This window comes from Lissotriton helveticus, chromosome 4_1, assembly GCF_964261635.1.
Source record: "Lissotriton helveticus chromosome 4_1, aLisHel1.1, whole genome shotgun sequence".
Lineage (NCBI taxonomy): Eukaryota > Metazoa > Chordata > Amphibia > Caudata > Salamandridae > Lissotriton > Lissotriton helveticus.
The window spans coordinates 166857223-166884345 of NC_136063.1; the positions used below are offsets into that span (position 1 = coordinate 166857223).

The 27123-nt window shown below is 46.4% G+C and overlaps 2 protein-coding genes across 5 annotated transcripts in view; both read right to left on the reverse strand.

Moving 5' to 3' along the window:
* Positions 1–27123, reverse strand: part of EEF1D (eukaryotic translation elongation factor 1 delta) — a 106164-nt gene that overhangs the window by 55587 nt on the left and 23454 nt on the right. For all 4 annotated transcript variants that reach the window (XM_078686643.1, XM_078686642.1, XM_078686641.1 and 1 more), the window contains exon 2: positions 5934–6111. In XM_078686643.1, the coding sequence (XP_078542769.1) occupies positions 5934–6107 (174 nt within the window). In that variant the 5' untranslated portion in view covers positions 6108–6111. The remainder of the gene's footprint in view (positions 1–5933; positions 6112–27123) is intronic.
* LOC144828460 (uncharacterized) lies at positions 8947–10629 on the reverse strand. Its single transcript, XM_078686639.1, has 2 exons — positions 10539–10629; positions 8947–10191 (listed from the first exon to the last, which is right to left on the reverse strand). The coding sequence occupies exon 2, from the start codon at positions 10189–10191 to the stop codon at positions 8962–8964; it is 1230 nt and encodes a 409-aa protein (XP_078542765.1). The 5' UTR covers positions 10539–10629; the 3' UTR covers positions 8947–8961.

Consider the following 27123-nt stretch of genomic DNA (forward strand, 5'->3'; position numbering starts at 1 on the left):
TTCTGTCCAAGGCAGCTGTGACGCACGCTTCTTAAGAGTCTTGCGTACTGGCCCAAAGTCTGCCCTCTCTTTCTCTGTTGCAGAGGTAGCAGTAGCGTGCACTGTGCACCGTCTGCTGTGACTAGTCTGCTTTTAAAAAGGCTTCTGGGAGGTTAGGGTCTATATATTGGGTATGTTTTTGCATGCAGTTATTGGCAAGAATACACTTTATTCCTCAGCAAGGGCATCTTTGCAGGGGGGACGGTGTCCACCCGGTAAAATAAGTTCAAATAAGTGGGGGACGCAGTCCACCCGCAGGGACCCCCGACTCGAGCCCTGGTTTCATGTTATGCAAGGCTGCTTAAAGTGTTTCAGGAGTTCAGTGCCTTCATTTTTAGGTCGAAGTCTCCCAGACACTGCAGACGTCTGCTTTGCTGAAGACATCTTGGGGATATTAAGAAAGCTTCCCCGGGAATGAATTCTGCCTGTTGCTTACTCCATTTGATTTAGACTGTCCAGCTAGTTTGTCCCTAACCTTGCCCAAACCTGGTTTACGTTCTCATTTTTTTGTAAATCTTGTTCTCATCTGGTCGCATTTGCTGTGCATTTAAAGAAAAGGTCAAATGCTGGGCTGAGTTTTCCGACAGAGCTTGGTGTTTACTTTTCTTTGTCACTTCAAAGTTCGAGGATTTATACGAAAGAGCCCAGGCTGGGCTCTCCTCGTGTTCCCTCGTTTTCATGGCTTCTCTTGCACCCTCGCCCCCTGCCATTTTGGATATAAGAACTAGATTGCTTTTGGGAACCTCCATACAGATAGTGGTAGAATGACATCCTGGTTCCCCTTCCCTGGCAGGCATGCATTGAAAGAGTCTGCTGCTTTGGTGTCTAAATCCAAAGACCTAATCTACCTGAGCAAGAAACCATCTATTAGCTTCTCAGTTTCTACTCTGTGCAGGGCACAGTCTTTCCCTATCTGTTATAGCTACCAGAGCCAGGGTTGCAAAATGAAATATGAAGGGTCATGGTGGGATGTAATCCAATCTACTCAACTACACAAATCCACTTATCTCACCCATACCAGGCCAGGATAATAGTGGCCACTGCCCTGCCCCCTAAATCCAAAATGTTCCTTGCTGCATATACTAATCTACTGCATCTTTTATTTTTACAATTCGAATTAAGTTTTTAAGACTCCTGTTTTTGAAAAATGATACTCTCCATAGGAGGAAAGCTGTGGAGATATCAGAAATGTGTTATTTAGATGTGGCAATTGGAACTGCTAATTTTTTAACAGAATTTTAACGATGAATTATAGTAGGAATGGGTTGTCGGGTAGCAAGATGGGGCCCTTTTATTTAGGAATTGTTAAATGTGTTTTAGAATGTTTTATGGAAAATTGTCTAAACTTCTTTTCTACCTACCCCTTTTAAGTGCCTTCTCTTTGCTTTTCCTTCATTTTCCCAGTACCCTCGCCTAGGTTCTCTTGTTTTCACTGCTTTCGTCTTGTCACCCCATGTTTTGAGTGTGTTCCCTTACTTTTCTTTAATTTTCACTACTTTCTCCTAGCTTTTTCCTCATTGCAGGTTCTGCTGTTTTTTTCACCTCCCACCTAGCCCTGCCAACCGCCTCCCTCTTCCCAGGACCTACTTAATGGAGACCGTAGCACGACCCCATTGAGCAGGTTGCAGGCCCAGCTCTCCCCAAGCAGCTACATTGCTAGTTTTCTCCGTGCTTTTGCCTCGTTTTCAATGCATTCGCCACGGTTTTTTGAGTGCCTTCCCTTTCCGAAAGGCCCTAAAGACCTTCGGGACCCTCTATGAGCTAGTTTATGAGGCTTAACAATCCTTAAAACAGGCCTGCAAGGAGGAGGTGCATGCACAATCTGTGGTGGTGCTAAACAAATATTCATGTCTAGGTTATTCTATCAACGCACTCTTGGCTTTTGCTTAATGTGAACCTCTAGTGAATGTCTAATGATCTTTCAGTTTACAGTCAGCGAGTCCAAGTACCAAACTCTTAATAGCTAGCACATTGCCAAGCCAAATGGTATAGCCTATACAACTATTAATTAGCAATAGCCTTATAATGAGCATTGTGTCATAAAAACTTAAACACAGATTACTGCTTTCCTGAAAACTACAAAGAGCAGCCCGGAAACCAACTACATTATTTACAGTTCAGCCTTAACCCCTTCGACGCTCATGACGAGCTGGGCTCGTCATGAGGTAGCCTCCTCGCACGCTCATGACGAGCCCAGCTCGTCATGAATAAAGGGATTTACAAATTCTCAGCGTGCCAGCTGAATTCCGCCCGCACGCATGCGGTTAATCAAACCTATGTCAAAACATAGTTTTTAATACGATTTGATGGATGCGCTGGTTGTCAATGAAATAGGCAAACATGTTCCACAACCGCCTACCACAAGGGCTGGCTTTAGCACTGCTGGTGTCTGCTGCAACACTTTATGCCACTTTATAGTATGCCTCTCTATTCTATGCCAGTGCACTCTACTCCACTCAAATCTTTGCACCACTCCTCTGCACGGTGCAACTGGACTCTACCCTGCACCACTCTGCTGCTCTACTCCATGCCACTCTGCTCCGCACCACTCATTGCCACTCTAAAACAATCTACTCTAGGCCACTTTACTCAAAACCAATGCACTCTAAGCCAATCTATTCTGCACCACTGTACTTTACACCACTTCACTTTAAGCCACTCTACGACACTCCACTCAGACGTTATACTCCACGAACCCCTACTCCACTTTATTTCATTCTACAACACTATTCAACAGCACTCTACGCAACTCCCTCTATACCATTTTAGTCCACTTTATTTTATGACATTACTCTAATCTGACAATCTGCTCTACAACACTACTCCATGCAATACCCTCTACACCACAACACACTATGCCACTCTACGCCACTCAACTCCACTCCATGCCCTTTCACTCTACGACACTACTCCTTCCCTGTCACTCCACACTACACTACTACATTCCTTTAAACTACTAACTTTTAGCCATGCTAGTGTGCAACATTGCTAAAACATATTGGCAAAGCCAATAGCTCTTGCATAGGCAAGGCCTGCTGGCTTTCCCAATGCTTCTTCATATAGCACCAAGCTATACAACTACAACTGAATGCTGGGAATGACACGACAAATACAGCATATCGAATGGAAGGGTCGTCAACGAACCTTCCTTAATAGCAGAGACCTTCGCAAGCTATTTCGCAGAGCTGTACACCCCTAAGGAACTCCTACAGGAAGGTACGATACAACGCTTTATAGATGACCTGCCGCCCCAGGCCCTTTCAGACAAGGCAAGGGCAGACCTAGACCTCCCGCTCACGGAGGAGGAGCTTTGCACATCGCTGGGAGATTTGAATTCTGGAAAGGCGCCGGGTCCTAATGGATTCCCATGTGAATTTTTCAAGAAATACTTCTCTAAATTGGGGGCCCATTTCCTCACAGTTGTAGAACAAGCATTGGCCAATCATCTTCAACCCCATATAACCAATTTGATCCACCCTGACCAGCCTGGCTTTATGCCCCAGAGAGCTACGCATCCTAATATCCGACAAGTACACACTGCTATAGCTACCATAGAGGGACTAGGAGAACAGGTCGCCCTATTGGTGGCTGATATGGATAGGGCGTTTGACTCCCTTAGTTGGGTGTACCTATTTGCACTACTAGGGCGATAGCAACGCTACTGCGGCTTATCCAATTTAAATACTTGCACTGGGTTTACTATACCAGGCTACGGTTGTGGAGGGCGGGCCTGGTGACATCCCCGATATGCCTGCGGTGTGGTTGGGAGGAGGGATCCCTCATGCATACGATTTGGCATTGCACAGCACTCACAAGGTTTTGGCGAGGGGTTCTGGCTTGCCTCGCAGAGGTGTTAGGGTGGGAGTTCCCCATCTCACCAAGATTGGTAATCCTACACATCATGGAGGGCATTGGGGGCAATATCTATAAAAGGCACCTGTTACTGCCGAGGCTGACATTGGCTAAAAGGGATATTGCAAGGCTATGGAGGGCATCGGTCCGCCTTATTTATCAACATGGAAGAATGGACTTGACTTTTGTATGGTATTAGAGATACCAATATTTAAGGCCAGGGGATACCCGCAAAAGCATCCCAAGATTTGGAAAAGATGGACAGACTACCCGGGACTGCACTTGGACCCCAGTGGATGCATCCGCACCCTCATTGCCATGTGGGCTCATTGGGTGAGGGACCAACAGCATAGTGATGGAACTCATTTGCTAGAGTGGGCGATGTGGTGGCAAACGAGACGCAGCAGTGGAATAGTGCAAAGGGGAGGGGGGTTCGATACGTTCATGTCTTGTTCTGCATAATCAGGATTACAATAAATATACACTAAATGTCAATGACAATGTTTTACAATGTATAATATGGCAGCTGTCTCTTCTGTTAAAGGTTACGCATAATGCAGAGCTCCTTGACACAATAAAATGTGTTTATAATTTTAAAAAATAATCTGCATATGAATACAGTCTTTGTAGGTCATCTTGTTGGCATACAGGACTGGCACTGTACGAACTACAGACCTCATTTCAATGAAATATTTCTCATCTCTAGAGCTCTCATCTGCTTTGCTTCCACTATGCTTTGCAGGATTTAAGGTTTCCCCACTAAGGTCTTTACAGCCACTCCCCTACGTATGTCCCTCTCCTCGAGTTTCCCATTTCAGTTCCGCATGCTTAAGCGCCAAGGGCCAGATTCACAAAGATTTTCTGTGACTTACTATTGTCGTACTCCTAGCTTAGTCCTAAACTCCACAAGCAATTCTTTGCAAGTCTGCCTAGCCCCAAAACTCCAAGCCCCTGTCATAATCTTAGTTTCTGTTAGACTTTTCCCTTTCCAAAGAATGGTTATATTTCACAAAGCTATGGAGAAATGCCATTAAAACCAAATAAACGCTGTTGTACTTAAAACCAAATAAACTTTGATGCCCTTATTCCCATGGCTATTCATATCCACCAACATATAGCCACGGAGCACATAAAATGTATTTAACAATGTTGCAAGGTTTTCACCATTTGTGTAGAACATATGTTCAGCACGGTTACCTTTTATGGCCTGAGAGGGTAACTTACTAACCAGCCATCCTGCGGGTGCAAATTAAATTGACTTCCTGAATGTGCTGACAGTGTATGCAATCAACTTTGCTTAGAAGTTGGCAGTGTACAAATTGGCATGCAATGGGAGAGTCAAACGGATTCTTTTAGTTTGCATATATGCTGTTCACAAAGGTGTGTCTGCTCATGCAGTTATATTATCTGATGCACAGATCACTTGTATGAGCATACACAAACATGCTATGTAGGCGCAACAGTGGCAGAAGGAAAGATACCTTCAATAGATTGCTGTTCCACAAGACATGCACAAGCCCTTCCAGCACAGGCATGTACTCCTACTCAAGGACCAAATAAATTCATATGTTAAAGGATCTTCAGTGATCACAGGGAAAAATAGAGCGAGTCGCAACCAGCTGAGCCTGTATGTCCTACAAAGACCTACGGGCCAATGTGAACAAGCAGGAAATGTGTGAAGACATGTACCTGCATTGCCACCAGCCTCAAGAACCCCCCGCCCCATGTTTAAGGAAATAACTTCCACAGCCAACAGCGTTAAGAAGTGTCCTAAAACACCAAATCCGAAGGCTCTGCTTAAAATTATATTGAGTTACATGTAAGGTCAAATATTCGTAGTAGACAGCAGTGAAATGGACAACAGCGACACTCGGGTCATTCTTTGAGGCTTCTTGTTAGTGTGCAGGACTTCAGAGTTTGATCCAGTGGTCTAATGGCACCAGCTACACTGGATTTAGTTGTCATGATCAATATTTTCAGACTAGTCTTTCCTTCCACCACTGTAGAAACATGAAGCAAAACACTGCAGTAACATACATTACCTCTTTGTGTGGTGATTTTGTGGCCGTTTTGCAGGGAGATACAGTAGCCTTCTTGCACGGTGACACATTTGCATTAGCAGGCCTACTCAGCTGCTCGTAGTACTGCCTCTCTGCATCATCATACCTTGGCTTATCAAACCAGACCTTGTCATACAATAAAGATTCTGCATCCATTTTTCTGCAAACAGGAGAAAAGAGAGTTATAAAATCTCACCAGTGAATAATTCTGGACAACTGCAAGGGAGGCTAAAATTCAAGAGCAGTACACTAAAGAGACTTAAGGACCCCTGCTACCTGAAATGGACCATTTTGTAGGCAAATTTAGGGAATATGGCTTCTGAGGCAGAGAGGAGCAATTCGACACCAGATGGAAAGGCTACTAAAGCGTTGTACAATTTGTAAAGAAAATAACTAAGACAGGTCTAAATCCCATTACAGCTGAATTTTTTCAGCACATGTTTAGAAATTAAACCTCCTGGCCTGGTTATTCTTTCATGCAAGCGACATACCTGCAAACCAAATATGCTCTAAGGAATCGTATGGGAAGGACAATGCCCAAACGTGTCTAATAAATCATTAAGACCACGTCCTAAATTCCTAGATTGAGTCAAGTCAATTACTCCTGTCAAAGTAGTTTTAGAACCCTTCCAAGCAAGGTCATTAACAGGCTTTAGGACTCAAAGACACCAACTGCATTTGCCTCACACCCTAGCTTGACTATCACCTCAAAAAAGAGAAATATAGTGCATTTGAAGCAAATAAGCTGAAAACAAGGTAAACAACATGTAGAAAAGAACTGATATTTCTAGATAAAACCCTGGAGAGCTGGTCTTTGGTTGAGAAATGGGAGACCAACATAACGTAGTCGGTCCGGTGCAGACACAATTGGGTTTGTGGGCAAAATCAGCGGCGATCCATGACCAATTACACGTCATCACTGTTGTCTTGACAAAGGTTACTTTCTGTGAAAAGCTGCTCTTAACTTGGAATGACACTGTGCCCTAGGATATGGAAAACCTTAATGTTTTAATCTATTTGTATAAGCACGTTTTCTATAACATTATCCCAAGTCTGAACTCAAAATAAACAACTAAATAATGTAACTTCGTTAATAAATAAGGAAAATTCCCAGATCCTCACATTAACATCTCCCACCAACTTCTAAGGAAATGTCAGAAATATAAAATAAAGCTAAAGTAATACCGTGCCCAAAAGGGCCAGGCAACCCTTAGCAGAGGAGCTAAATGGGACAGAAGACATTCAGGCGGATGGCTAAGCATGTCTTTTTGTTACAGATCACAGGTATGTCTTTGATATATGGTCGTTTTTCCATTGAACTCAAACATTCCAAGACTACACTGAATGTGAACTGGCAGGGTACTTACCAACGGCTTTAGCCCAACAAGTAACTTATTCTCCGATCAAGGATTCATACCCTCCCTGGCTGCAGTTACCACATCCAATGGTTTCAAAAAGACAAGGTTAGCATATTCTAGCTCTCAAGCAATCACTACTTGCAGTGGCCTCAAGAAAAGGAAATACTGCTAACACAACCAGTGTTGAATACAGACGTAGGCTGCTTACACAGTTTTATTTCCGAGTTTCTTCTATCATGAATGTTTCAAAATAAATGAATTCGACAATAAATTACAATTCCCTCAGAATGCTTTTTTCTTTCAGTGAGGAGGAAGGTACAATGATAAAGAAGCTACCTGGAGACATGGGAAACTACTGTCAGAATCTCATGCGAGGAAAGAATTATTTAATCAAGGACCGCTGTGATAGGATCAAGAGGGGTACATTTGAAAATGGAACCAATCTAACATTAAGTGGTGTATCATCCATTCCTAAACCTTTAGACAACTTTGTACCGTTAACTTTCCAGATAAGAGGACTGTTACAATGAATTGACCAATTCATCTACAAGTAAATTGGACGCTGCCCAGCAATCACAAAAGTAAACTAAGTCCATGCGAAGGCAAACTTCCTTTAGGCTTTTATGTAGATAAATCAGACTGGCCTGTATATGGATGCATTATCAAATAACCACTGTGGCCATTGTTTAAAAAACACACATGGATAAGCCTAAAGCAGAGCCAGGGTACAGGACATTTGTAATGACAGATTTAGTATTCAACTTTATTTCTTTGGACAGACCCTACCTTGAACTAAGAGTGCCACTGTGTTGCATAGAAATGTTAGATGTTTAAATAAGAATATAACTGCAGGAGTTCGTTCCGATGAGAAATTGTGACAAGTGAGAAAGGGAAGACAGAACAGTGAGACCAGGAGTGTTAATAGTAGCTTTTGTGCAAGGTGCTGAAATAAAAGAAGTACAAGTTGTACAGGGACACATTCACTCCCTAAGATGTTTGTAGAGCAAAGCAGTTGTCCCGAGCTTACTACTTACACACTCCCACCCCCTGTGGCCTAATTATCTCGTTTCTCCTAGCACCATGAACCTCACAGATCGTATAACTGATTTTTACACAAATGAATTCCAAATGTGTCTAGGAGAAACAGATTACTGCGCATCAAAACTGTACATGGAGGTACACATTTCAAGAGCTGGCACTTAAAGGATCATCCAACTAGGAGAACTTCAGCTAGGAGACATGAAGTAAAGAACACTAGTTAATTAAAGCGTGTTCCTCCAATGTTAAATGGGGGTGTTTTTGCCTTGTCCAAACCTTGAAGGGGAAATGACAATTTAAATAGAATATTTTGTTTGGAACAGAAAACATCAGATGCAACTTAACAAAATAATGTGAGAATTATTTGGGTGCAAGAAAAGAATCAACTTTTTACAATGTTTTTAGAGATTGCCTGGTAGCGAATCACTCAGCATGCAATGCACAATTGTATGATAGAGCAGTAACTTTCTCACGAAACACATTTATTCCTCATGGCCATCCAGTGAACACTGGAACAGTACTCACCAGTGAAATTTAGAATCAGACCCCATACTCACTATTCCCGTTAACACCTGCATAAGTAAGAACACCTGATAATGCACTGAAGAAGTTTCCTACTTTGGATTGAAGCTGAGAACTGTTGGTGGGGTTCCAGTAGACCGGCCAGGATGCCACGGAGTGAGATGTCGATCGTTGATACAGCAGCTCGACAGGTCATTAGCCCGAGCCATGTGGTACTGAGATTCTGCTTCGTCGTACTCCGATTTATTAGGCCAGACTCGTTCGCTGTCTGGATGCACAAAATAGTTAAATGGCAGAGAAGATCTCTCACTTGACCTAACCTCCCCATGACTCTTCTTTGAGCTCTTGGAAGCATTCAGTCTCCTGGCACTCTTCTTGGTCTTATTTACAGTCTCTGGTTTCCGGGTATTGCACAGCTCTTCTACCTTCCCTAGAGGAAGGCTGCTGCCAGACAGGTTTTCATAAAAGCTTCTTTCTGCATCATCATACAGTGGCTTCTCTAGCCACACATCGTAAATCAGTTCTTGCAATCCTGGCCACTGAGGCTTGCCGTTGACTGTCTCATCTAAAGTATTGCCAGCATACAGCTGAGGATCGATTACACGAGGGATAGTTTGTCCAGGGGTTGCAGGGGTGGCCATTGCAGTGACATAGCCTTCATCCGGAGTCCGATGCAGAGGAAGATCAGGGCCAGATACAGCCATGGAAAGCGGGAGATCAAGCGGTCTTGGTGCCAATAAAGTACCAAATCGTTCTACAAACAAAATTTCTGCTGTATCAAAGCTGGCTTTGTTCAACCAAAAGCCGCAGACAATATGGTGGCACGCAACTAAACTACTATGTGAGCAAGTTATAGCAGCCTGGCCAGTCAACTTATTCATTTCCCAGCGGTCCACTGCCAGTGATGGCACAGCTGCAGAGGTTTGGACAGACTGCTTGGGATCTCCCAGTTCTTTGGCCACGTCTGCAGCAAGCTTAGCCTGATAAACGCTCTCAGCTTCTTCATACAGGTATTTATCAAACCACACATGCTCTAGAAAAGGTCCGCTAAGTACACCAAGTTTGGGGAATGATCCCTTGTTTTTTAGAGAACGTCGCTGTCGTTTTTGTTTCCTGCTGTTCTTTGGGTGCTTTTGGTCATCTTGCAAAATATTTTCACTGAGAACTTCTGGCACACATCCACCAACAAGCTCGCTTTCCTGAAACTGCTCCGCTACTAACTGCTCGGTTGCTCTTTCGTAATGCAATCGCTCTGCTTCATCATATACATGCTTGTCTACCCAGACGGTTTCCATGGGAGAAGAATGCTTCCTGGTCCTCATCTTCACAAGTAGGCAGCATTAAAAAGACAACACACACAGTCAAAGGAGGACCATAACAACAATCAGCAAACATGCAAACGCCTTGGAGTTCTATCCAGTTACCAACTGAAAGGGCTGTGTAAAAAACATATAGAAATGAAAATTCTGGGAAAGTACACAATCAAATCTGAATCCAGAGCTATTTTTGTACAACACTAGAAAGAAAACTAATCCCCGTCAAAGCAAGAAATCAACATGCAAAACTAGTCATAATTGAAGAAAGAAGTCTGTGGTAGCCCTCATGCTCCAAACGTCCCCAAAATGTAATTATTTAAAAGTGTAAGAAACGCAAAAACCCAAAACCTTACTGTTATTCTGCAATACCATCAGCCCTTCAGTGTTTCCTGGATAAGACTCAAGTTATGCTAATGTTGCTCGAGGGAGGTTAGTACAAATCGGGAATACGATCTTCTTAATTGAAGTAGTAAAGAGTAGAGTAATACCTGCAGTTAACAGGAAATGTACCGTCACCCCTGAGAACAGGAGCTTCTACACATGCATATTTAAAGAGTTAAACAACAAAATAGATCTAAATGGAATTCGAATGATGGAATGTGAATGCGACATGTAATGTATTACATGCAAAATGAAATGAGATGCGGGGTAGCAGGTAAATCTCAAATGCATTAAACGTTCCTCTTGTGAAGGCAACGCCCTTCCAGTTGTTTTCTTTGGATATAAAAAGCCTCTGTTCAAAGAGACAAACAAATCGAGCCTGGCCAAGGTGGTTAATGTAGACACCCACTTCATATTTTTCCTTGCTAACATCTGCTTAGATCTGGAGGCACTGTCCATAGACTGGTTAAAAAATATGAGAACCTCTTAAGAACGCTGCTATAGTGGAGCCTACCTACCGTATAAAACAAAACTCAAACTCAAGACTCCTAGGATCCATGATGAGAGCCATCACGGAATCCAGGGCAGCAAAAAATAAAGACTTTTTTTATTTTAAAGCCTCGTCCTCTATGTGTTCTTTAATAAGCAGGAACCCGAATAAACATATTAAAGAACCTGACTTCTGTATACCTCTATAACCTACCGTATGCCCAATGTCCCTTTTTCTTCCCCAACTGACTATACCTTCCGGAACGGGACACAAATAAAAAAAAACCTTGGAAGAAAAAAGGTCCTTTCATACAGATGCTTCTTTCACCTTCAAAAGTTACCTTCCCATCCTCAGCACCGACTGCTCATGGACTGAAAAAGCCACACATTCTTCTTACAGAAGACTAAGTTCTTTGGTTCTGGAATGGATGTCAGAAACAAAATCTGCATTGTGAGGTCCACACAGTCCTTTCAAGCAGTACTGCCACTGGCATGGGAATACAAAGGGGATCCACAGGGCAAGCATTTGCAGAGAGAAGACATTTGGTGAGGTGTACTCAGAGGGATTATAGAGCACCTACATGCAAGCAATTCCCACTCGGAAACCTATCTGTCAACCAAATGCAGCCACCACAAGAATAAGGTAAAAACAGAAGATTATTGAAGATTAATAAAAACAAACAGCTTTTAAATCTGCTTCTGATACAGAGAATTAGTGAGTAGAGGCACAGCACGGGAGCACTGGCTGACAAATAGTCTACCATGTTTGATCAAAAAAGCAAATTAGAATATGTAAGAACAGTAGCAAAAAGCGCGGTTCAAAGGTGGGAGGCTACTTAATACAAAGCTTTAATGCGGCATTCTACCCAGCAAGCGTTTTCACACCGTAAAAAGGTAGGATAGCTCAGCTGTGAGGAGGCAGGGCCCAAGGAAGCTTTGGCTCCATCTGAAAGCAGAATTTAACCTCCAGTACTAACCAAATTAAAATGTTGTTACAGAGACCAATAAAATCATTACAATGACAAAGGACGTTAAATTTTCCTACCAAAAATGTACAAAAATCCATCATAAAAGAATGACTATCAGAAAGCAACAAGACAACCAAAAAAGCGAACATGGAAAGAAGCAATAGGGTTGCAGGTGACGCATAAAATCGGCAGGCATCAGATATAAAGAGATTCCTTCAGTCCATGAACATGATCTAGTGTAAAAAAGAAAGACGATTGCTGCTTACAATCTGGTCAGTCATTCAAAAAGGAATGATGCTGGTACATGCAGATGGTTTACGTTTTAAGGCTAATTTTAGACAAAAAAAATCTGCAGCTCAGTCTTGCACATGCTTTCAGCTGTCAATGCACTTAGAAGGTACACACCTGTATCAGTGTCTGCCTGCGATCGATAAACAGGATTTTCAAAACCCTTGTTTTCTAGTTTCGGACACAGCAAACAGAAAAAGAAGGCTTGGTTTTAAAGATACCGTCTATAGCCAGGTGATTCTGTTTACTTAATCTACATATAAACATATTACTTGCTAGCGCAAATTAAGACATTTATTACTACAGCGCAACATTCTAATCCCATGTTCGCAAAGCAGAGCTGCACCAGACTGTACTCTGCCAGCTAAAAAGACTTAGGTTTTTACATATCACACGAAGGGGATTAAACACTTTTTTTAAATCTGCCTCACCCCACACAATAAAACAAGCATTGGCAAATACAATTGGTCTTGCCTATGGAATAGCTATTGTCTTTGCTAATATGTTTTAGCCACTTTGCATAACAGTGTGGATGCTGTTCAGCATGGCTAAACGTTACAGGGGATAAAGGAGAGTGGCTTGGAGTGTTGTAAGGTGGACTGTTGTGGAGTTGAGTGGCGAGAAGCGTCATGTAATGGCTTGGAGTGTCAGAGGGAAAGGATGTGGAGTGCAGGAAAATAACCTTTTGACTTCCCTGGACGCCCACTGAATCACTAGGGAAACCATATATCCCTGCCTGAACAATTTCTTGGATGAGAACCAAAAAAATGACAAAAAAACCCCCCACAAAACTACAGAAATAAATATATGGCAAACAAATACACAAATGATTACATATTTTCTATATTTCATAACAAAAATCGAAATTATGATCTCTATAACAAAATCATTTAGCCACCTGGCTATCTACATGAAATACAAATCTGATCTGCATCTTAAGCGTTGGGCTCTGCAGTAGGTGCATTTACCCTATATGTTTGTGATGAGTCCCAACTTTCACTAGACAAAACTCAGACGTCTTCAAATATAATATCAACCACCACTGTGAACTTGACATTTTTATTACTGCTTGAAAATTGCAGGTCGCACAAAGAACTCTGCAGCATGTGCATTCAAACCTGTATAATATTTTTAAAGTGACGTACCCCTGAGCTTTGGGCCCAGTCACACAGCACTTAGTTTTCTAATCCAGACTTTTACGGACCCACTGAGTAGAAGTCATGGAACCCCAGGGGTCAGCAGACCACTAGGTAAGAACCACTGGCATAGAGGGTGTTGAGTAGAGTTTTGCAGAGTAGAGTGGCATAGAGGGTGTGGCGTAGAGTATTGTAGAGTCGAGTGAAGTAGAGTGTCATAAAATAGAGTGGCGTAAAGTGGCATGGAGTTCATAGCGGGAGTTGTGTAGAGCATCATAGAGTGGCGTAGTGCTGTAGAGTTTAATTGAGCAGTGCATCGGAGTGAAGTATTGTGGAGTGGTGAAGAGTAGAGCGGCATAGAGCAGACTGTTTCAAAGTGGAGTGGTGCGGGGTATAGTGGAGTGGTTCAGAGTGGTGTGGGGTATAGTGGAGCGGCGGAGAGTGGCACAGCAGAGAGTGTAGCCTTGCAGAGCATCAGAGTGCAGTGGCGTAGAGAGTAGTAGAGCAGAGTAACAGTGAAGTGACAGTACACAATAGTGTAGAGTGAGATAGCTTGCAATGGCGTAGCATGCAGTGGCACAGAGAGCAGTGGTGCACAGTAGAGTTGCGTTGAGTTCAGTGGTCCAGAGTGTAGTCTTCCAGAGTAGAATGGAATAGAGTGCAGTGATGTGGAGAGCAGTGGTGCAGAGTAGAGTGGCACAGTATGACTGGAGTGAAGTAGTGTGGCATAGAGTGCAAAGGCATAAATTGCAATGGCATATAGTGTTTCATAGTAGAGTGAAGTGGCGTTGAGTGGAGTGGTGCAGGGTAGAGTGCAGTAGCATAGAGTAGTGGTGTAAAGCGCACTGGCATAGAGTAGAGTGGGGTAAAGTGGCGCAGCGTAGAGTGAATTAGAGTGGTGTAGGCTAAAGTGCAGTAAGATAGATTGCAGTGGCTCAGAGGGGAGTATAGTACAGTGGCAAGGAGTGCAGGGGTGCATAGTAGAGTGGGGTACAGTGCACTGGCATACAGTACACTGGTGCAGACTGGACAGGCATAGAGTGAAGTGACAGTGTTGCACCAGACGACAGCAGTGCTAAAGCCAGCCATAGTGGTAGGCCGTTTTAGTGGAATATGTTCACCTGTTTCATTGTTGACAACAAACATATCCACCAAATATTATAAAAACTATGTTTTGACACAGGCGGGATGTTTAAGGCTAAAGTGCAAATAATGTAGCTAGTTTCTGGGCTCCTGCTCGTAGTGTTCTGGAAAGCAGTAATCTGTGTTACCTAGGTTTTAATGGCATGCTGCTACTGCACGCGTTGCACATCCTGAGGCTATTGCCCATTAAGTGAAGTTGTGTAGGCTACACCTTCTGGCTTGCCAATGCGTGTTATTACAAGGGTTTGGGACTCTAACTTAATGACTGTAAGAAGAAAGATTACGACATACACTAGAGGGTCACATTAATCAAAGGCCAACAGTGCTTTGATAGAAGAAACTTGACATGAATATTTGCTGCGTGCACCTCCTCCCTGCACCCCTTTTTAAGGTTTTCGTTCCAGCTTCATAAACTGGAGCATAGGAGGGGCACGAGCGTGTACCATGGGGAGAGTTTTCTGCATTCCTCTTGCTCCCCAAAAAACGCTCTCACTTTTAAGTCACAGAAAGAAAATCAAACACCATGCGTCAGTGGAAGAGGCAGAGCTCGACATTTGACCTTAGTGTTTAAATGCACAGCAAATGTGATCAAATAAGAGAATTTAAAGGTCTGTTTGCAGAAAGTGAGAGCTCAGAAGGATACAGTAAATACGGTTTGGGCAAGGGAAGGAACTAATTCAAACTAGACAGCCTAAAACAAAGAGCCAGAAAATAGAAAGCAAGGAAATGTGTACTACAGACCACAAAGCCAATGGTAAGCAATTGGCAGAATGCATTCCCAGGGAAGATTTCTGAATGTCCCCAAGATGTCTTCAGCAAACCAGAAAGCTGCGCCGTCTGGTAGGCATCGACCTAAAAAAATAGCACACTGCACATACACTATGGATGTAGACTTGCATGTCTATACCCCATGAAATCTTTGAGAGTCCGTTCTAACCCTACCCCGGCGTGAGGCAGCGGAGAAGGGGACCTTGTCTTGCCTTACCTTGCTGCCGAAACCCGTCGGCGTGCTTTGGCGCAGGCGGCGGTGGTCAGGAGCCTTGGCAGTGGAGAGCTGGGTGTTCTCCCCCTCATGAGCCCGGTGATTTCTCAACGGGGCCTCCCGTCGATGCTGGGGTCACTCTTGGCGCGTTGGGCGCCTCCCTTGGCGTGGCGGAGTCCGCGGGCACCGCTTGGCACTGTTCGGCGCTGCTTTGCGCAGCTAGAGCCGCAGACTTTGTTTGGACGCGGCGGGAGCGAGTGTCCCTCCAACACGGCCAGTGCTGCAGGCCCTGCTTCAGTGCGGCAGTAGCCGCAAGTCACTTCTCCAGCGCGGCAGAGGCTGTTGGCGTTGTTGCGGCGCGGCTGGAGCCGCGAATTACGTCCCAACGTGGCCGGAGCCGCAAAACCCAGGGCCTGAGCCGCAAGTCATCGCCCCAGCGCGGCGGAGGCCGCCAACGTTGTTACAACGCGGCTGGAGCCGCGAATTACGCCATTAGCGTGGCTGAAGCGACAAACATTGCCTTGAAACAGCAGGAGCCACGAGCCATTTCTTCAACGCGGCTGAAGTCGCAAACACCATTTGAACGCGGCAGGAGCCGCACGCAGTAAGGTCAGTTAAAATTCCCCAAAAGCGCCAAGTCCGCTACCTACATCACGGCCCTGTAGGGGGTTATACTAGCAAAAAGCTATCTTATCGAAGTTGCAACCCTAAAGCCTGAATCCACGCAGACACAGCCACTAGATATCAGGGGGACCCAGTGCAACAACTTTGGGAACTAAGCAAGTAGTAACGAAACTGTAGTCTTTATCTCAAGGGCTACTCTTCTTTTTAAACGGTACTCAAAGTACTACAGCAGTTTCAACAACATTTCGATTATCTACTATTTATTATCTCTACCATCTCAGAGATCTTGAGACACAGATACTCGACCAATGTAGCCAGATAGCCCGATAGCCCGGCAGCCCCTCAACTCAACTGTCCAACTATCACTTTAACAGCTCAATAGCTTAATAGCTAATAGGTTAGTAGCTTTAATAGTCCAATTACTTAAAAAGGAGGCTTCACTCTAACTCCCCGCAACAATATCAATCTTCCTACTCGTGAACTCAGTGCAACCACAATTATGAGGCCAAGAAACTCAAACCTGGCCCATCATCAAGAGAAGCCTTGCCCCCACAAATCAGCAAGGCGGCAAACATTAAAGCTGCTCTACCGTCTAGGAAAAGGGAGTTCCAAACTAGGGTCAAGCCCCAAGGAGGGCCGCCCGGAGGACCAGCAAACAGACTAATTATCAGTCTCAGCACCTGCAACTCCATCGGGAAGGGCTTTCACTCCAGACGAGCCCATGGCTAACAGGATCAGTCTCAGCACCACAAAGAGAACAACCAGCACAGACGGTAACCGAGACATAAGAGTTCCTGCACCACACAACCCCTGGCGATCAACTTGGTGAATCTGGAGGAGTAGCGTGCCCACCATGCACAGGACAAATCACCAGAATTGTCAGAACACCAACAGATGCCAACGACAGAACTTTAGGACCCCACTCACCCAGGCATCTAGTCACTCCGCTTTTACCGGAAATAATCATTGTTCGAGGTGACAGAATATCAGAAACAAACACGGCACTAGTCACGTCTAGCCATAACAGTCCACACAACGCAGTAACTCAAAGATTAGGGGACAAGCAAACGGGCCCCGTGGCTATTGGAGTCAATGGAGCCAAAGCTCACATAATTAGTGAAACAGAATCATCAGAAACCAATCCCTCAAACCTCAGTGGTCTCGTACAAGACAAAGATCCTTGGATCCTCAGTCCTCGAAGAGGGGGAGCGGAAAAAGAGCAGAAGCCCCCAATAATAGCAAATCACGTAGCACTAATTAATGAAGCCTTGATCTCAATGGCAAACGCGGCAATAATGCATGCAGATAAACTGGACTCTCAAATAAACATATTACAAACAGTTGCTGGTCTGATTTCAGGGATAGACTCCAAACTGGAACATTTGAACTCACTAATAAACAGAGCTTAGGCCAATACAACATCAATAGTCAAACAAGAGGGCTGTTGCTGCAGCCCTATACGGCACAACCTAGAAAAGCTTCCAGATAGAATGAATACGCTAATCGAGCATCTTAAGAATGAAGCTAGCAGGCAACAGAACATCTCACACTCTCAGCAAAACACCAAGGAGCCCTCAACCACAAAAGATTCACAAACTAGTGACAAAGAATCCTCGCAAGACATGACAAGGGCAGTGGCCGAGCATCTACGCAGGGCTGAAGAAACTGCAACAAAAACCAGCCCCAATCCTGATAACGACCACGGAACCCAAATTAATCCAAAGTCGGCAAGCCCAGACACCCACCATCTTTCCCGAAAAAACAAGAAAAAAAAATAAAAAAGCTGAACAAACAGAGAAAAAACAAATCAAACAACAATGGCTCCATTCGGAAGTGGTTGCTGCCTGAAAACCAGGAGACCGATGCCCACATTGATGATCAACAGGAGGCCAATATTCCACCTCAGACTGACAAACAAAAATATCGCATGCTCAGTAATACCAGGTAAAACTAATTTTGAAATTAACTGATGATATTGTGGATCACTCCACGGACCATCAGTTAAATTCTTTGGATATGAGGGAACAAAAACAAAGCTGGCGCTCTAACCACTCACAAGGACAACAAGCCGGGGAAAGAAACCATGACTTACAGAGATATCGGGAACCTAATTTAAAGAGCCCCCTGTACACAAACGGCAGATAAAAGAACGAACGAGCAGCATGAACCAAGAAACCCTAAAAACAAATTACCACGCCAGCATCAGATCATAGGGCATCTCAAGGCAAAATTGAGTCTACCAATAACAGAGAAATGAAAACTAGACCACAGTCCGAGATGACAGTTCAGCAGACGGTGGCCACCTCAAACCAGGTAGAGGTTGATTTGGACACCCTGGTACAGACAACCCCAAACTCTACAAAGGCCCATGACCCGCAGGAGGTAATCATGCTCCAAAATCTGCCATCTACAAATCACTATGACCGGAAAATATTGCTGTACCCTGAATATGTCTCATAGGGTAAGTGGGATATTTTTAACCGCAGCAATCTTCTAAAACTCCGTGCAAACATTCCAGGTCTAGAAAAGATAAAAACGGACATTGAGAGTGTTTCTTTCCTCAGCCCAGGTCCAAGTAAGACCAATGAGACCACAGAGCTAATCTTTAACAATCTGGCCATGGTTGAGGCCTTGAAAAGAAACCATAAGTAATTGGAAACCTGGGGCATAAAAATCATGACCGAGCCTGTGCTAAAATATCCAATGATCCTAAAAAACAGCGACTCGAAGGACCCATCAGTCCCTCAGGAACAGAATATTCAAAAAAAGCCATTCACGAACGACCTGACCTACTCAGTGCCACTAGCAGAGTCCATCCTCCATGGGACCAAAGGTGGCACAAAAATAAATCTCACTAATGAAAGCCTAATCAAAATAAGTTTGGGACAGGACATCCTCTCAATTAAGGGGAATATCAGTAAAGACAGGTCTTGGTTGCCACGGGCCTTAAATCCCAGCCCCTAATACCAGTCCCTCTGCAAGCAAGGAGATCGTTCAGCACCTGCCGAAAAATGGCTCAGCCAAGTACAGCAACTTGACTGTCAGCATTCGAAGATTAAACATCATGACTTGGAACGTCGCAGGGATTACAAAGCTCGTGCAAAACCCAGCGACATTGGCATTTCTTGAAGGAGCAGACTTAATCTGCACCCAAGAAACATGGGCAACTAAACCAATATCAATAAGAGGTTACTCAGAATATTGCAAACCAGCTATTAAAGACAACATATTTGGAAGACCCTCAGGAGGGATTTCCATATACATTAAGCACTCTGAAAATACATTTGACAGAAATAAAAACCATAAGCATGTTTCTGGCGGGCACCCTGAAAGGTCTCTCCACGACCAACGGCACACTCCCAATACTCAAGTGTTTACTTCAACTCCCATGCGCCGGGCGCCAAGGACAAACTGACCCAGCTGATAAGTCCGATAGAAACTCTGCTCTTACAGCTCGCACCAATGGAATCCATCATCCTTGGGGACTTCAACACACATAACATAGGGAACACTGCAACACAAAGCAACCATTCTGGGGCTACAGACGCTTTCAACGCCCTAATGCAGACTTATAATCAGCTAACAGCACACTCTGTTTTTAAGGAACAAGTCAGGGGCATTCTTTGCTCCCACATATAATAATCAAACGATAATAGATTATATCTTATTAAGCGAAAAAATACAAAATCTCATGTCAAACTACACAGTGCATCCGCGAAACGAAAGCGATCATGCCGCCTTAACAACCATGTTAAGCCTCACAGCAGACACACTTTACGCTGCATTGGGCATCTAACGGAGAAGAACTGCACAAGCTATTAAGAAGAATCAAATGGGGGCCAGCGTCAATCAACAAGTTTGACAAATGGAAAAAAACATGGGCAGGCTGGCAACTTCGCGCAAATAACAGGGGCGCTATAGAAAAATGGGATCGATACGCCAGCAAATTAGCCTCACTGCTTCGAGGAGACACAATAAGCAGAAACCCCCCGCCCCCTCACCACACCCATCACATACTTTTGGAATCGTCCCAGCAATTAAAGAGAGTGCCACACAACTAAACGCCAAACGTAGGGCTTATTGGAAAACCGGCTCAGCATCGGCCAAAAGGCTACTTAAAGAAGCCGCAAAAAGTCCCTCGAAGGAAGTCTGGGCCACGAAACGTGAATGCATTGAGGCGAAATGGCTGAAGATCTATGACTTGCTGAGACCCTTCAAATCCCAAGAGTTCTGGAGATACCCAAATACTCTAACTCAAGGAGACACCCACAGAGAGAACTCACCCGATGCAGGCACCTGGGTCGCTCACGTAAAAATATTGTACAAAGAAGCTCGAAGTAGAACTTCCTTAACCAAAGGCCTTAATGCGAGTGAAGAACTAGACATCACTGCACATACATCGGAAACGTTGGACGACTACGCTCCTCCAGGCAAAACTTTAGTACGTATAATCTTAAAAAAAGATTAGACATAATAGGGCACCAGGTCCTAACGGCCTGCTTGGCTCCCTCTTCAGGGCAGACACGGACTTCTGGACAGACAATCTGACCCAGTTATATGCCGAATGCCAGTTCTTGGGAGACGTTCCAGACTCTTGGAGAGGGTCGCTTCTGCACCCAAAAATCAGACCCAAAAATGACTGTATGATCACCCTGTTGGATATCGAGGGCAAGGCCTATGCAAGTACCCTTCTGGCAGTACTATCAAATTGGGCCAGCACTGAAGGCCTTCTGCCCTTCTTCCAAACAGGGTTTAGACCTGGGGCATCAACGGTGGATAACATAATTGCCCTCTCATATCTAGCCCAACAAGCCGTGTCCCGCCAAAGTTTCCCGCTCTTTGCTTGTTTTATTGACTACTCTGCAGCTTTTGATGGCATAGACCGTTCCATCCTCTGGCAGAAGTTGGCACGCTGGAATATCAACCCATCTTTATTACAAGCAATTCAATCATTGTATTCAAGTACTTGGGTAAGAATCAAACGCTCAAGCGAATATGCTACAGAGAAAATCAACACGGATCACGGCCTAAAGCAAGGGTGCGTCTTGGCTCCAATGCTCTTTAATTTATACACCGCAGACATGGGCCAAGCCTTGACTGAAGCCACATTAGCAACACCTAGGATTGGGCGCACTAAGATCCAACTAATGCAATACGACGATGACCTGGTACTCCCAGATCATACTTAAATAGGCTTACAAAAAGCACTTACGGCTCTGGCAACTTATCAATGTTAAAAATAAGTTGGTTGCCAGCCCATTAAAATCCAAAACAGTAATTGTCGGGCAATACCCTAAAAGAAAACTGGCAAAATGGAGGCTCAGCCAGCGGACTCTGGACTGTACACAGCACTACAACTACTTGGGGTTTGCTTTAGCGAAACAGGCCGACCAGGAGCCCATCTTCACAAAATGCAGACGAAAGGGAAAAGCATCATTTACGCCCTCTGCAAGCTATACGCCACTCTACATAGCCCCACAACAATGGCTATTCAAAGAGTCCTGAGGGCGAAATTAATACCATCTCTTAATTACGCACAACAGGCATTCCCAGGAAAACTAGTGATAGACCTAGAAAAAATCCACTGCACTGCCTATAAAAAGTTATTCCAGCTACCTGCCTGCACCAGGAACAATCTAGTTCGGTTAGAATTCAACCTGAACCAACAAAAACTGGAAGACATGGCCTCTCTGAGCAAATACTTCTATCTTATAACGGCGGCACCAGAGAACACAATTAAGGCTGCTATAAAAAGTATCTTCATGGAACCTGGCAACCCCTGGTCAGCCACTCTCGCCTCTGCCAAAGACCTTTTGAAACTTGCAATAGAGAACTGGGACCCCAAGACAGTCAAGTACACTGCCATCAAAAGCACAATAAAAAAGTAAGTTTGTCTTTGCTCTCGTACCTTGGACATGGAATCGCTGGTAACAAGAGGCTACCACGAGTCCCAAAGCCTCCCACACACAGAGTATAACCCCAAACTTCATCTTACGCAGGCCGTGGGGCGACAAGCCTTACACAGGATTTTAGCGTTTAGACTACACCTCTCCCCCTTAAAGAATTATACCCCACCTAGTCGACAAGAACGGCAATCATGGAGTTGCGGCTCTGCAAATACAAACTTGAGTCTTTGGCCCACATCCTACTTTGCTGCCCGGCCTTGCTCTTAGCTCGCAGACTTTACCTCAGGCCCATCTTGCTACAACTGGGTACGCGAACTGTAAAGGAGGCAGTCCATCAACTGTATAAACTGGACATAGTGAAGCATATGGCTATGTTTGGCAAATTTGTACAACAGACTCGTACGAAGCTGATGGACACTCCCTATTAAGCGATCAGGCAAGCACTTGCACCGAGGTCACATATCACCTTGTACTAACCGATTAGCTCAATTGGAGCATATACAGCCGTTGGCTAAGTTCAAAAAGGTATGTTGGATTTAAAGATCATTGCATTTTAGTCCCTTAGATCTTAATCACACTGTCTATCTTTTAAAATGTTTATCTTTTAAAAATGTAGCGCTCTTTTGTATCTTGTTTTATTGTAATGGTTTTGAGTAACCACCCAAATGTATTAATTCATTCACTACCCCATGAAATCACCCCTAATACAACAAGATTTACGAGTGTGCAGTTACTATTAGTAACTTTGTTCTTCAAGTGGTGATTACCACCACCGTGACAGGAATCTCCCGATTGGAACGTATGGGGAAATTATAGTTTTTGTTTAAAAAAAACAACCCACAAGAACAGTTTAATGAACGTAATTTAATATGTGTATTTAGAATATTGAACTAAAAATGTTACAGATGAAGTCAAATTAAATGTGTATATGTATGAGGGGCGTGGCTTCGCGGGCGAAGATGGTGGACGCAGCCTTCTAGAGCTCCCACCAGCCCGACATCCATCCGACGATTTATCCTGGCTCCCGGACCCGACCTGTAGCCCACACCCGGAGTGATTGTACCCGACAGCGAGGGGTATCATCTGGCGTTCCAGGGCCCTCTGAAGCGGTGACTGCGGCAGTGGCGGCCTGTGGCCTAGTCCTGGCGAGTGCAGCCGGGGCCTCAATTTTGGCACCCTCCGGACGGGAGATCTTCGAGCGGGCCGGCCGCGCCAACGTATGCTTCTGGCCCGGTGCCCCTGATTGGCGGCGGAGCGGTGGGCAAAGCATCAGAGCTGTCCCTGACTGAGCCTGTGATGGCCCGTGCAGCGGGGACGACTAAAGAGAGCTGCGGCCTACACGAGGACCGAGAGACCGGGACCTCGAGTTTGGAGGAGCCCGGCGGCGAGTGGTGGTGGCCTGTGCGGCGAAATGGAAGGACCAGCGGTGCTGTGACCCTCGAGGCGCGACCCTGCCCAATGAGCCTGGCATAGCGCTGCGGCACCTCCTTGGTCCACGGGTCGGTGGACGGCCAGAAGATCCGACGGGTGTGCCACCCGAGCCCTGGGTGGCCCTGCGGCAGTGCTGGTGGTGACGACGAGAGGGACGTAAGTGATTCCTGGGGCCCCTACCGTGCGTGCGGAAGACGGGGAAGGGGGGCCGCGACCCGCAGCTGCAGCGCCCGAAGGCTCCCCAGTGCGTTTGGACTGTGCAGTGAAGGGGCCCCTTGTAGTCCAGGGCCGGCAGCCGATCACGGGGTGGCCTGGAGTGGAGCCACGAGGCCCCCTGCGGAGCGGCGTCCAGACCAGGAGTCCTACAGCGAAGGGACAGGATCCGGCTGAGGCCACGCTGTGCACCCTAGACGGGAGGGTGGAACGGTATAAGGAGCCGGGGTACCCCTCAGCAAAAGACGACGACAGCGTGGAGGAGTTGTGAACCCGGGGGCAGGAGAGACTCTCGAGTGGCGTACCCTTGGTCATTATTGGTGGTGCTACCGACTTGAGGACAACAGCCTCCCAGTGCGATTCAGATATGACCTGGGGCGGAGGGGGCAGCGGGCCAGCCAAACAGGGGCCCATTGATAAATTCACCGGGCCGAGTGGGGGACCCGGAGCATCTGGAGGCGGTCAGGGGACGGGACGGACAATGCAGCACTCATGGCAGCGATTACACAATCCAGGGATATGCTGGACGCCAAAATCGGAGCGGTTGGGGCGGATGTGACCCTGCTGCGCCAGGACCTGCGCAAAGCGGTGACGCGTATCACAGAGGCAGAATCCAGAATCTCAGTTGTGGAGGACGACATGGGGGCCCTGAAGCAGAAACTGGCGGCGATGGAAAACATCCAAAAAGGCCTTGCGCTCCGAGTGGAGGATGCCGAAGGGCAGGCGCGCAGGAATAACCTTCGCTTTGTGGGCTTTCCCGAAGGATGCGAGAAAGGGAATATGGAACGCTTCTTGTCCCAATGGCTGGAGAGCCGGCTCCCTCCAGATGTTTTATCGCGCTGCTTCGTGATAGAGCGCGCAGATAGGGCCCTAACGCAGAAGCCGCCTGTGGGGGAGCGGCCAAGGCCGGTGATAGCTAAAATTCTGAACTTCCATGATAGCGACACTATTCTACGAGAGGCGAGGGCAAAGGACTCCCTTCTATTTGAAAGTCAGAAGATCATGATCTTTCCGGACTACACCAGAATAGTACAACAACAACGACACTCATTTCTAGCTGCCAAGGCGAAATTGCGAGGTCTGAAGATCCAATACTCCCTACTTTATCCGGCCCGCCTACGGGTAGTGTTCCAGTCACGGACCCACTTTTTCGATACTCCGGAGGCGGTCTTAGAATGGACGGTGAGGGTCAGGCCGCATGCCCAGCCGGGCCTGAACCCGGGTCGGTCGAGGGGCCCATCGCAGGAGCGGGATGACCAGAGTGTCCGGGGCAAGAGGAACAGAAGATCAAGATCGCGGAAGCGCTCCTCTTCTCGCAGTGGAAAACAGGACGGCGCGCCTACTGACTCTGCCCACTCCGGAAACAATAATTGAGGGACCTCAGTGGAGCAAGTTTGTCTGCAGATATCACAGGCTCCCGCTGGGAGGAGTTGCATAGCTGTGCCTTGCTGAGCTGACAATTGAACACTGAGCATATGGCCGTCACTCGCTTTATGTACCGATGATTGTGTGAGGCGGCGGGGTGGGGTTCGGGGTGCTTTTATGCAGGGGCTCCTTGCCTCCTACACGTGTGGGAGTTGGCGGGGGGGGGGGTTCTTTTGGTTGAGTGGGTAGTTGGGATCCATTGGTATGGTTGGCCTTGGGCGCTCTGTTTTGGGCCCGAGGTTGCCCATGCCGCGACAGATACTTCAGAGTTCTATGAGGTATAGGGGTGGGGGAAGGGTGAAGGGAGATAGGGAGTTGAGGGGGATGTTCGGGGGGAGCGGATGGGGGGGCTGGGGGTGGTGGGTGGGGGGGTGCACGTGATCTCTAATGCCTTACTACTGACTGTGCTGTGCGCCTGGGCCTGGGGCTGGGTGCTTCTGTGTTGGGTCCCATTGGATCATGGCTGATACATCAATTCCGGGGCTCCCCAGAGGGTCCATGCGCATACTGAGTTGGAACGTCAGAGGGATGCTGGATAAAATCAAGAGGGGGGCGATTTTGAGGTGGGGGAAGAGGGAGGCGGCAGATGTCTTATTGCTACAAGAGACACACATGATGGGGACGAAAGTGCTTATCCTGCAGAGATTTGGTTACCAACAGGTTTTCCATGCTGGGTTCTCCAGGGGGGGTCGCCATTTTGGTTCATCGCAGGTTGGCTTACATTCATGAACGACAGTGGATAGACCCGCAGGGCCGGTACTTCTTTGTAAAAGGAATGGTGGGTACGGAACCCGTTGTGTTTGGGAGTATATATGCCCCTCCCCCTTTGCAGTGGTCCCTGGCTGAGAGGTTGTTTGCGGTGTGGGCGGAAATCCCAGAGTCCCTAGCAGTGTTGGGAGGAGACTGGAATGATGTGATGGATGTACACATGGACCGTGGGCGACCGCGGGAGATGCTGACTGCTGCTGCCCCTACCCGGCTGAGTGCGATGGTGGAAGGGTTGGGCTGGGAGAATGTTTGGCGACACATGCATGCCGGGCCCGTGAGTACACCTATGTTTCTGCTGTGCATGGCTCCTTCTCATGCCTGGACTATGTTTTTGTGCCCTGTGTGTATCTGAGTAGAGTGCGGGAGGCGGGTATCTTACCTAGGGGACTGTCTGACCATTCCCCGGTGGCCGTGGAGGTTGAATTATATAGGAAGAGACAACCGTTCCGATGGAGGATGTCTTCGTGGCATCTTCAGCAAGCTGAATATATACAGCACATGCGGGGTGCGATAGCCCATTATTGGCAAGAAAAGCTTGTGGCGAACATGGATATAACGGTGGTCTGGGAAGCCATGAGGGGGATAGACATAGCGTGGTGCACGGCGGCCCGTCGCCGACGTCGGGAAGCCATAGTTGCGGCTGCGGCGCAAGTGGAAATTCTGGAGCGGCGGTGTCAGAGTGAGGGAGACGATGTGGCGGTGCGGCTGCTCCTGCAGGCGCAACAGTCCTAAGCATCCGTGTTGATTGATGAGGCCCGACAGGCGTGGCTGGCCACGCGGAGTAGAGTATATCAGTGGGGAGACAAGTCCTGTACTATGCTCCATAGGTTATGTCAACATACCTTGCAGCCTCTTACCCTACCTGGACTCACGGATGGGGATGGTGTCGCTATAACGGACCCAGTTGACTTGGCAGCGAGTTTTGCCCGATATTATGTGGGGCAATATGCGCCGCAGGATTGCTTTCCGGTCGACGCAGTCGATAAATTTATTGCCAACCCCGAGGGCAGTCTCCGCTGAGACGAGAGCAACGTTGGACCTTCTCTTACGGCGGAGGAGCTGGGGGATGCGCTGGGGCAGCTCAACACAGGGAAGGCGCCAGGGCCGAGCAGCTTCCCGTGTGAATTCTATAAGAAATTCCAACTCCAATTGGGGTCCCATTACAGGACTGCACTGGAAGCAGT

Bases quoted from the DNA above. Each gene is read 5' to 3' on its own strand.
- LOC144828460 (XM_078686639.1), bottom strand. From the start codon at position 10,191: ATGAGGACCAGGAAGCATTCTTCTCCCATGGAAACCGTCTGGGTAGAC.